This window comes from Notolepis coatsorum (assembly GCF_963971535.1).
Source record: "Notolepis coatsorum genome assembly, chromosome: 3".
Classification (NCBI taxonomy): domain Eukaryota; kingdom Metazoa; phylum Chordata; class Actinopteri; order Aulopiformes; family Paralepididae; genus Notolepis; species Notolepis coatsorum.
This window is the reverse complement of record NC_140167.1, coordinates 59,466,984-59,479,450: the sequence shown is the minus strand read 5'-3', so window position 1 is coordinate 59,479,450 and position 12,467 is coordinate 59,466,984. Positions and strand designations below refer to the sequence as shown.

The 12,467-nt window shown below is 42.6% G+C and overlaps 1 protein-coding gene across 1 annotated transcript in view; it reads right to left on the bottom strand.

Annotated features, from left to right (window-relative positions):
• hmcn1 (hemicentin 1) overlaps nt 1–12,467 on the bottom strand; it is a gene marked incomplete at its 5' end in the record, with an annotated part of 337,372 nt that overhangs the window by 134,431 nt on the left and 190,474 nt on the right. Inside the window, 3 exons of the mRNA XM_084311219.1 lie at nt 2,788–2,914; nt 4,696–4,843; nt 11,637–11,767. Coding sequence (XP_084167345.1) covers nt 2,788–2,914; nt 4,696–4,843; nt 11,637–11,767 — 406 coding nt within the window. The remainder of the gene's footprint in view (nt 1–2,787; nt 2,915–4,695; nt 4,844–11,636; nt 11,768–12,467) is intronic.

Below are 12,467 nucleotides of genomic sequence, written 5' to 3'. Positions count from 1 at the left end.
GGACTTAGACAAGACTCTCTATGTTCCTTATGTACAAACGGTGATGATGGTACATTTATGTATTGGGATTGCCCACCTGTTAAGATATTCTGGGAAGAAGTGACCCTGCAATTATCAGAATTTTTATTTCTGAACATACCTGTACAGCCCTCTGTATTGCTGTTGAATGATGTTTCTCAGTTTGCAGCCTCTATACAGCTAAAGAGACTAGTTTTGTCCGGTCTCACAGCTGCTAAAAAGCTGATAGCATCACGATGGATTCAACCGGATAAAATGTGCCGGAAGGTATGGGTTCTTACCTATCTCGATGTGATTTATCTAGAGATATCTACAGCAAGAATTTTAGGTGTCAGTGAAACCAGCATTGCAATCTGGTTAGAAGTGGTGGAGAGAATAAAGGCTAGCATATGAATTGTAATTCCTGGTTAGTAACGAATGAAAATGGATGGATTATCCAAGGGGGGGTCCTGGGGGGGGGAAAGAAGAGCGAGTAGGAGCATATGTATGTATTGTATTGGATTGCAAGTATTAGGTATATATCTCGTAAACTACATTTATATTGATTCAAATGGAATGTATAGTCCTGTGACTTACTGTGGATATTTACTGTTAATGCTTGTGTGTCTAATTTTATGTCATGTAAAAAAAAAAAAAAAAAAAAAAAACGGACATGCACTGAACATTTAGCAGAAACCGCAAGTGCAGAGAACCGGTTAATATGCTCAAAACCTACTCAAATATACATCCACAGCATGTAACAAATGTGCAAAGAAGTAATACATTGGCTAAGTCAACATCGCACTGCACAAAATAGTTTCTGAATGTTGCGAATGTGAATCCCTACCCTCCTTCAAAACTGCTCTCAAAGAGCACATACGGGAGGCTGCAATTCGAAACTGGCCCCGGTAAATGACCCCCCCCCCCCCCCCGTATATCTGTATGTCGTGTATGTCATCAATGTCATGATGAATTGAAAATGGGGGACCCTGATGTAAACAAGACGAAAGACTTTCTCTGGTCTGCATCCCCTTAACAATTGTGTGTATTGAGCCGTACTGTATTGTACCCATTCTGCAATCTGTTAATAAAGTTTTCAATCAATCAATCAATCAATCAATCAATCAATCAATCAATCAATCAATTCCACCTTGAAATAGCATAGTGTAGCTAACACCTTTAGCATAAGCGAATGGCATTCGCCTTTATATCTGTTAGCATTAGCAGCTAACGATCTCTAACCTCAGCAGTCAAAATATATCGCACCAATGCGGATATTTAGCGGTAACCAGCGATGACGGGTCCCTTTGGCTGTACTCACGTCAAATTGTTATGTTTAGGAGAATTGATAGTTCTGTTTTAGTTAACTTTAATCCGTTTCTACTCTTATGCTGCTCAAAATAAAGTAAACAATGTTGGGCTGCACAGGTTTTGTCACCTCCCTAGATGGAACTGATACCTGTAACCTGATTGTACAAATTTTATAAACAACCTGGAAATTCACACTAATAAAGGAAAATAAAGGTTTACCGGTATTTGATCAGATTAAGTTGGTGTTTATTTGTCTGATTCAAATCAATTGTCATTATACAGCACAAGTACAGTACAATGAAAAGAAGTTGGCATCAAACCAGAGTGCAAATGTAATAGTAAAGTGCAATAGCAATATACAATGTATGTAGTATGTATAAATTAGTACTACTGAGTAATAATGTATGTAACAGATAACAGATGTATGTACAGTGTTATAGTATTATGTACAGTGATACAGTTGGTATCTATGGTAGTAAGTTATACTGGCCAGCGGTATAACTAGTAGGAGTAGGTAAGGGATAGGAGTAGGTACAGGTAAGTGATATACAAATATAGAATACAAATATAGATCTAGTATATACATGTATGTAAAAATGATTATATGTGGGTATATTCAGACAAATGTGGATATATATACAGTACATATTAATATATAAATATATATATATATTATATACATAATATGGTATATACAGTATTATTGTACATGCTATCATAAATAGTTATATGGATAGACTATAGTTTGAGGTAGGTAGTTATGATTACAGTGTAAGGCAGTTGTAGACAGTGAAGGCAGTAAGCAGGTATTTAAACTGAAGAAGCTGTTCCCGAGCTTGCTTGACTTGGAACAGAGATTCTTATAGCGTGATTATATTGATTGGGATGAGAGGTGTCCTTGACAATTCTTCAGTCTCCTCAGGAAGAAGATACACTGGTGAGGTCCTCTGAGATGTGGACAACCAGAAATCTGAAGCTGGAGACACATTCAACCTCCGGCTGCATGCCAACTCGGGTCTTCCTGAAGTCCACGATGAGATCCTTGGTTTTCTTGGTGTTGATAGCCAGGTTGTTGTCGGCTCACCATGGCGCTAGTGCTGGTGCATGATACTACATTTTATCTAGTGTCGATGCAGTGTCTGTCCGTGTGTGTGTGTGTCCCATTGCCAAAAGAAAGTCTAACATGCCTATAAATGTTGTGATTGGAGGATGAAGAAAGGGCAGGGTTTGAGATAGGTCAGTTAGGAAATCCACCACACAGTTTTTGTATCCCAACCACATACTTTGACCAATAAACCCCATCTAATTTTCCTCCTAGGTTGTTACTTGTGAGAAAGGAGATTATACTGTATCTCCATGGCCAGACAGAATTTGGATTCTGAAACACGTACTGAAGAAAATGTACAACACTTCACCCATAAAAGACTGCTACTACTACTTACTTCCTAGACTTATAAGGAAGCATTGATGGGCACTTACTTCCTGTCTTTGTACCATTGGATTGTGGGAAAGGGCACTCCGTTGACCTTGCACTCCAGACTAATTTCCTGGTTGAGAACAGTTGAAACATCTCTTGGAGACCCCGTCCCTAAGATGGTGGGTGGGACTGAGACATATAAGGGAGTTATTAGATCTGATTTGGACAAAGAAGAAACTAGGTTTGCTGTAGAATGAATTACACAATTAATCCAAATGAACAACCTTTATTCTTCTTAAACTCATTTTATACCAATCAGAGTAACCCATGTGTATTGTGCAATATTTCAAAGGAGGCAGATTGGATTTTGGTTGGTAACTATCCAGGGAGATAGACACCAAAGGGCTTCAGTCATCATTTCTAACATTTGAATCTAACATTTAAATGACATTTTATGTCAACATACCTTATGTTAAAGCTGCAGTAGGCAACTTCAGAGAGCAATATTGAGTTTTCCTGCCCAGCAGAAATAGAGCAAGCTCCCCCAGAGGCACCAGCAGCTTTAAGCTGCATAAAAAAATGCAATATATATATTTCCCAGCCTCTGATCGGCAGGTGGTTTTGCACATTGTGTGTACTTTTTGACTAGGAACGCTATTGTGGTCTTAGTCTTAGGCCAATCAGACATGTTTGGCCTGGCAAGGGGTTTTCCCAGGGTCCCATCAGAAGACTAAGGGTGTTTTCACACCTGTAGTTCGTTTGCTTTGTTCCGATTCAGGGAGACACAGGGACTATAATGATACAATTGTTGCACTTGTCCTTTAGTTCGTTTGTGTTCACACGGCTGTGTTAACAGCGGACCAAAACAAACGCACACGCGAGCAAACTGTCACTCATTGGTCAGATTTTGGGGGGTGTCCCCCCCCCCCCCCCCCCCCCCCCTAACCCTGAATCTGACTCGAGCCTGACTTTACTGATGACCGCGGGCAAAGAGAGAGGGAGAGAGAGAGAGAGAGAGAGTCGGAGAGAGAGAGAGTCGGTGAGAGAGGGAGAGAGATACGGCGTGTTCTCCAGCATCTGACGAATGTGATCGTCTGCCCAAATATCAACGAGGCAGTGTACCTCATCGCTGCTCCACGTTGACCCACGACTCATTATTATTATTATTGTGTCGGTTTGTTAAGTCGATTGCATTCTCACAGCGTACGAGTCACGTCGGGTGTGCCGAGACCACCCTCTCTAGGTGGTCTCGGCCCGCTTGTTTTGTTCCGCAACAGAATGTGATTGCTGTGTTCATATATGCCCAACTGAACCGAAATAGGGGGTAAACGCTCCAGGTTTCGGAACAACAGCTCCAAACGAGCTAGGTGTGAAAACGCCCTAAGACCACCATTCAGCTTGAATGTGCTGGTGCCTCTGGGAGTCTGGAAAACCTTTGTGCATGAAAAGTGATGCAGAGCTTGTACTATTTCTGCTGGGCAGGTAAACTCACTCACAAAGAAAATTCAACAAGCAATGCTTTGCAATTGTACTGAATCTGTAAGTTCTGGAGTTGTCTGTGCCATGATTCCATTGATACTATCCTATACTCAGCATTTCTCACTGTCTCAATAAAGACAAATTCAATTGAAAAACGTACAATAATAAGTCATATACAGTACATATTTGATTTATTCGCCCAACACTTGGAATGACTTCCAACTCACTCTAAAATTAAAGGTTCCTCCTTTACAGAATTTAAGAGAATAATTTCCGATCACTGCATGTCAACTTGTGACTGTTTTAACTGATTATGTTGTTTATTTAATAAATTATTGTGTTATGTGACTCTGTTTGTTTGTTTGTCTTTTCTGTTGATTGTGAACTCGTCGTTGCTGTAAATGAGGGAAACCTCAGCTTCCTAACGAGTTGAAATAAAAGGTTTGAATGAATGTTTAAAAAGCTGAAATTCAGTGGTATTTCCTGCTCACCCAGTACATCAAGGTAGAAGTCCTTGTCTGTGCTGCCGGCGATGTTAATGGCTTTACAGCTGTAGCTGCCTGCGTCTGCTATGGCAGCTGTCAGTAGCCTCAAGGTCTTCCCTTTGTCCAGGATCTGGACACTGCTGCTAGCAACCACCTGCAAATCAACCAGCAAAAGAAGGGTTATCAGGGGATTTGCAAAGAAGCATTCCAGTGTTTCCCATGTACCCATGGACTGAAACAGGCACTGGCAGGTCGCTAGCAGGGCCCCGGATTGACAAAGCAAACACACCCTGGATTGATAAAGCAAATGCTTGCACTTTGCAAATGTGGATAACTGATGGAAATGCCTGAAAAGGCACATCACCAACACATATGGGCGGCATGGAGGTGTAGTGGTCACAGCTAGAAGGTCCTGGGTTCGATTCCCACTTGGGGACCAGGTTGCCGCGTTGACAGGTACCAAGGTGGGGTATCTCCCGGGCCTTTCTGTGTGGAGTTTGCATCTTCTCCCTGTGCTTGCAAGGGTTTCCCCTCCCAATAAGATAAACACAATGTAAAAACATGCAGAACAGATCACTAACGCTGTCGCGTCCCTGACGAAGATGGACAGGAGCACTTGGATTGGTCCCCGGGCGCGGCCCATGTCTGCTCCCGGCTGCCCTTGGGGGGAAGGACGTGCAGAGAGACATTTTATCTGCGACTCAATGCATGTGTGTGTGTTCCTGTGTGTCGCCCATCTCGCATGTGTGTGTTAATCTGCTTCTTCAGAAAGATGTTTAGTTTGTTTACTTTACAAGTATTTCACCTTGTAGAAAGAAAAACCTTGCTCCTGACATAAACCAAGTCATATAAATTTCGAGGGTCTCTTTGAGCTGCGTCGTTGTGAGTTTGGTACAGTGACTACAGTAGGGGAGGGGCATTGTTAATATAAGATAAGGGCCCCATATTTGATAAGGGCCCCCTGAACCTTAGGGCTGCCTATGCATGTACCATACATATAGCAGGTAGGCCGACCACCACAGCAAGGGAATTAATATAACTTGGAAAATCCCACAAATCGACAACATTACATTTCAAATTGAAAACTTGAATAGATTTGATTCATTCCTAAGACCAAAGAGCAGACATTACTCCTCATGAAGTTCCCCTCCACATGTTTTTAACACTTTAATGTTGTATTAAATATCAACTTGTTTGGTTATTTGTTTTCCACCAGAAATGTTCAATAAACTAGTGCAGATGTCTCAGCAGCATCTCTACATGTTGCCCTCATTGAGAACACAAGGATCTATGGACGCCCTGTTCTCTTTTTCCGGTTTGCCAAAAATGTGTTTCCCCCAATGGTAAATGGACTGCATTTATATATACATATAAAAATATAACAAAAAATATAACAAAAAGCTCACATATTGATGTTACAGTCCAAGTTCAAAACACAAATTGATTTGAACCGTTGCTTGGAGCAACAGTCAGGGAACCGAAGAACATCCTTATTATCAGATTAACATGTAATAGCGTTTAAATTTTCCTATCTGCAGGATATAATGACTTATGTTGGAGGAAACAGGAAGACAGCAGCCAAGGGAACACCAGCCTGCCAGCCCTTAGAGCTGGAATATCCAGTGGAATAACCAGTGTACAACACCATACTCATATACGTAAATATAACAATAAGAGATAACTTTATTATCCTTGAGGGGAAAGTTGTCAACCAATCTACACAGCAAGGTCTGGGAGAGAATGCACAGAGTTAAATAAGAACATGATGAGACAATACTGACAATACCGTAAAATGTATATTAAAACTAGAAAGATTCGGTCAGTAGAGCGCAAATCTCCACCAGGCGGTATGCCTATATTCCTATGCCTGTAGCTTTCAAATATAAGGAAAAGACAGTGATATGACCCTTTGGATCCATTGCTCAACCCTACAGAATACAACAGAACCAAGTGTACCACTAGAAAGATATGGGACTAGAAACATAGTCCTCAATACAGTCTTGAAGCATGGGGCTATAAACTGGCAAAATAGTCTTTGAAGCACGTAGGCGGGTGTCAGGAGCATGATGACCGGCGAGGGCCCCCACAGACTGACAGGGCGGGTTCAGCTAGGTGAGGCGCGCCGACCGGTATCCACATAGCCATGGACCAGGATCCATCCCAGTGGGCTGCCCAAGGCGACAGGCGCAGAGATGGCAGCGGAGGTAGCAGGAGGTAAAGGTGGTGGGTGTGAACTTGGGAGCAGATCCTCATCCTCAGACCCAGAGGAGCCGTCATCCCTTGGCCTCTGGCTCCTTCCCATCTGTATCCTTTCTTCTTCTTCTTCTTCTTCTTCTTCTTCTTCTTCTTCTTCTTCTTCTTCTTCTTCTTCTTCTTCTTCTTCTTCTTCTTCTTCTTCTTCTTCTTCTTCTTCTTCTTCTTCTTCTTCTTCTTCTTCTTCTTCTTCTTCTTCTTCTTCTTCTTCTTCTTCTTCTTCTTCTTCTTCTTCTTCTTCTTCTTCTTCTGTCCACCCAGCCTTTTCTCCTCATCTCCAGTCTTGGCCTTGTTCTCCGCTGCCCCTTTCTTCTTCTTCTCTGACTCAGTGGAGGCCATTTCCATGCCATAGCCTTGGTAGTCCTGTTGCTGAGGTAAAAGCGGCCTCTCAGTTTTGGGCTTCCTGCCTCTGTGTTTAGGACCCTCTCCAGCTTCAGGATTAATAGGGACTCAGCATCACTTTGTGTCTTTCTCCCTATTCTAGCTTTAGGAATAACTGTGGTTTCCTTCTGTGTGGGGTCTTAGGATTGGCTCTGGTCTCTGCACATTGAGTGCATCAGAATATGGTCCAATATTTGCCATCTGACTGAACGTCATTCCGTGGCTGCATGTCAATGAACTCCCCAGGAGGCCAGATGGCTTTTGAGTGTGTAGGAGACAGAGTTCGAGGTACAAAGGCACGCCGTGCAGCTGTGCTGGACTCAGCTGGTGCAGAGGAGACACGTAAGTAGGTTTTACCATCGCCAAGAATCAACTCTCTCTTAGCAGGACGGACAGTGATGTAATTTGTCTCCATGAAAGGTGTTCCAACAAGCATGTCGACGGCAAGACTCGCCACAACGAGGCCATCGAACTGGAACACGTTGTGTGAAGCAGATCCGTGTCTCACAGACTACCTGCAGCTGTGAGGACCAGTCTGGTGGACAGATGGCGTCCTGGAAAGGATATCTCATTACTAGTCGCAATGCAGTCGATAGTGATGCAGACGTTATGATGACCAATCAATATATGGAGATTGGCGAGTCTGCTCCGCTGTCTGAGGTCCCGTCATCAGGAGCGACTGCTCCGCTGTCTGAGGTCCCGTCATCAGGAGCGACTGCTCTGCTGTCTGAGGTCCCGTCATCAGGAGCGACTGCTCTGCTGTCTGAGGTCCCGTCATCAGGAGCGACTGCTCCGCTGTCTGAGGTCCCGTCATCAGGAGAGACTGCTCCGCTGTCTGAGGTCCCATCATCAGGAGAGACTGCTCTGCTGTCTGAGGTCCAGTCATCAGGAGCGACTGCTCCGCTGTCTGAGGTCCCGTCATCAGGAGCGACTGCTCTGCTGTCTGAGGTCCCGTCATCAGGAGAGACTGCTCTGCTGTCTGAGGTCCCGTCATCAGGAGCGACTGCTCTGCTGTCTGAGGTCCCGTCATCAGGAGAGACTGCTCCGCTGTCTGAGGTCCCGTCATCAGGAGAGACTGCTCTGCTGTCTGAGGTCCCGTCATCAGGAGCGACTGCTCCGCTGTCTGAGGTCCCGTCATCAGGAGCGACTGCTCCGCTGTCTGAGGTCCCGTCATCAGGAGCGACTGCTCCGCTGTCTGAGGTCCCGTCATCAGGAGCGACTGCGACATTGTCTGAGGGTATTTGCACTCACTCAGAAAAGACTCTGTCTTGGCGGGGTCCCCTAGCGCAGTGGTTCTCAACTGGTCTAGCCTCGGGACCCAACATTTTCCTCAGTCATTAAGTCGCGACCCAAATTTTTGCACCACTATGATTTATTATTATTATTATTATTATTTTTTTTTTAGTAATACGCAATCTTTCATGCACTGTTAACAACATGAAATAAACACAAAAAAGTGCAACAAAAGTGGTTAGAAGTGGTGGAGAGAATAAAAGCTAGCTTATAATGGTAGTGTCTGGTTAGGAGTGAGGGATAATGGAGGTACTATCCAAGGAGGGGTCTGGGAGGGGGGGGTTCGAGCTGGAGCATATGTGTGTAGGGTTTTAGATAATAGGTATTAGGAGTATATCCTGTATAAGACATTGGTATAATTGGTAATTTCGTTGGATATACACTGTATACGGTAAAATATTATTATATACTTTTTTTTGTTTTCTGTTTCTGTACTTGCATGTCATTTTAGCCACCTTAATTGTTAGTTTCATTATGCATTGTGTGTTGAGTACTGACTTTTAACAATTTTGTTTTGCAATATAAAAAAAAAAAAAAAAAAAAAAAAAGGGGCAACTAGGGCTAAAAACCCAATGAAATAAAATAATAATAAATAATATGTTTCTTAGCAGATTTCTTAGCTTAACATAACAGACCTAAGTTTGGGGGAACTAATGGGATAACTGGGGTTGCAACAAAAGTGCAACTAGGGATAAAAACCCAATGAAATAAAATAATAATAATAAATAATTATGCTTCTTAGCAGACTTCTTAGCTTAACATAACAGACCTACAGTAAGTTTGGGGGAACTAATGGGATAACTGGGGTTGCAAAAAAAGTACAACTAGGGCTAAAAACACAATGAAATAAAATAATAATAATAATAATAATCATAATAATAATAATAATAATAATAATAATAATAATAATAATAATAATAATAATAATAATAATAATAATAATAATAATAATAATAATAATAATAATAATAAATAATATATCCTTCTTAGCAGACTTCTTAGCTTAACATCCCAGGGAACTAATGGGATAACTGGGGATGTTGTTTGCTCCTGACAAGAGTCTCAAAGTCTGGGGTGATGGTAGACAAAGCAACTCTGAGGTCATGCTCAATGTCCAATCTGTTCCTCTGCTTTGTCTTCAGCTGGGGAGCTGAGAAGCCACTTTCACAAAGATAGGTAGTGCAAAAAAAGATTATAAAAAAAAAAAAAAATCTTTTATTTATAATTTTTTATTTTTTTTTACACACACATCCGCGACCCACTCAAAATGGCCCTGCGACCCACTTTTGGGTCTCGACCCACCAGTTGAGAAACACTGCCCTAGCGGATGCCTTGACTGCAGTATATGAAAAGTCAATAAACTGGGCACCGGTAACTTCAAAACAAAAGTGCTGCCTTATTATCTGCCATATAAACTCCAGGGACGTGGATTTCTTGACTAGGGTGTACCCTGTGAAATAAGTGGGCAGTAATTGGCAACCTGCTCAAACATCAGCTCAAGTCAGTATATTTCTGTACTGCAGTGCGATACCGGTTTCACTGGTTCGACTCCAGTACAAAGGCTCCAGTACAAGGGTAAAAACTTAAAGCAAATGCAAAAGGCTTGGGTATAATCGGTATAATAGTGAATGGAACAAGCGAGAACACAACATACAGTAGCCAACACATGCGCGACAAGCTCAGGCGATACAACACAACCATGTACTGCAAACACACAAACAAGAGTTACTCAATGAGTTTCAAATCTCTCTCTCTCTTTCTCTCTCTCTCACTCTCTCTCTCAGGCATAGGCTACACATATGAAATTCACTCATACATGTGGACTCATACATGCATGCACACATACTGTGTACACACACATGCACAAACAGATGCAAACACACACACACTCAAACTGTGGACTAATGTGAACGCACTCATTTGCAAATAGACACACGTACATACAGTACATACACACATATAATTAATTATGCGAGCAATCCACAGAAAGCTGTCTTTATAAGCAGGGTTATGAGTTTTATGAGCGACCTCTTGGAGCGTGTACCCTGTGATCAGACCTCACTAACAACTATACACTCTGTCATTAATGAAGGGAAAGCCTCCATTACCTCTCATTACTTTCATGAATGTCCAAACGTATTCATCTCATCCATTCATCCTAATGGTGATCCAGTCCGTTTAAACATATTAGAGCAGAAATGTAATTATAGGTTAGAATATGATGATGTGGCACAGTTCTGATGAGAAAACAACTCTCCTCTGGCCAATTTGGGTGATTTTCACATTTTTCTTCTTAAATTGAAGAAAACCCCAACGATTCTATTGATGATGATGATGATGATGATGATGATGATGATGATGATGATGATGATGATAATGGTGGCATTATGTAACTTCAGATTCAGTTTGTATCAGTGAAAACATACATTTTCACTTATTTTCACTTCAAAATGGATTCAACAGAATGCTTCCCAGGAGGGAGTGAGAATAGCCTCAGATAGGAGCTGTGTGAACACTGTAAGTGAAAGCAAAGTATACTTAATATAGTGATAATTCTTTGAACCTTTAATTTACCTAGCTACTCCACCATCACACAGCTAGGGGTTAAGTGCCTTGCTCAAAGACATCTAAACAGTTATTACAGAAGAAGTAAAGAGTATGCATGCACTTTCCCATATTTTCCTAGCCTGTTGGGAGATTCGAACCAGTGACCTTCACAAGTGATTTTTACAGCTTTTCTTTCCTGGTCGCGCAGGACCGACAGAGGAGAACGGGAGGAGAAGAGGGGAGGACATGCGGCAAATGGTCACCGGGTGTGGGAAGCGAACCCGGGACGACCGCTTCGTGACTCATCGTGCTATATGGTGTGCTACTGGAGCGCCCCAGTGACCGGTGACTTTTCTAACTACCAGGCTGCCGCGACCTACTGTAATGATTTATCAAAGTCACAATTCTTATTTTTTTATAGAAATACACTTTTATGTCAGCAGCAGAATCCGTCAAACGGGATTTTCACTTACAGGAATCCCGTCCTTGTACCAGGTGATGACGGGGGTGGGACTTCCTGTGACATCACACACCAGGCTGGTGGGCTGGCTCAGGACGACGGACGCGTTGCCCGACGACTCGTGGTCACGGAAATCCGGCGGCACTGTGGACGAGGACAGAGGAGAGACTAGAGGTCAGGGTTGAGGTGTTTTGTTGTGGTGCTCTAATGCACAGGTATTATTCCATTCTATTTCATTCCATATTTCATAAAGCAGTGTTTCTCAACCCTTCAGGACACTTGGAACACACCATGATGGAAATCCTTACTAGCATGCTATGACCATATGGTCAATAAGTTTGAGACTGGGATAGTGCAAAAATTGCCCCCATGAGCCAGATTCTTTGGTTCATGGAAATGCTATGGAGTTAACAGTGAAACAGCCTCGCTAGCGCCTAAAAGTGTCATCCTTGCATAGCGACCCAAAAAAGCCAGTGTCCAGAATTCTCAGGTTCTATCTCTGCAGCCCGTAAATTCTAAAGTTTCATCCGTGTGTAACAGAGTTGGAGACGTCGTTAAGCTCACTCCTCGTAAATACTAGTGTTCCCCGTACGCCAAATCAAGTGTTATCCAAAGCGCTTTACAACTTCTACCTCACATTCACCCATTCACTCACACACCAACGGCAGAGGCAACCATGCAAGGTGCCAACCTGCTCATCTGGAGCAGTTAGGGGTTAAGTGTCTTGCTCAAGGACACTTTGAAATGCTGCCGGGAGAAGTCTGATTACCAGACGACGCTCTACCTCCTGAGCCACTGCCAATAGTACATTCTCAGGTCCTATCCCTGCATAGTAGCCTACATT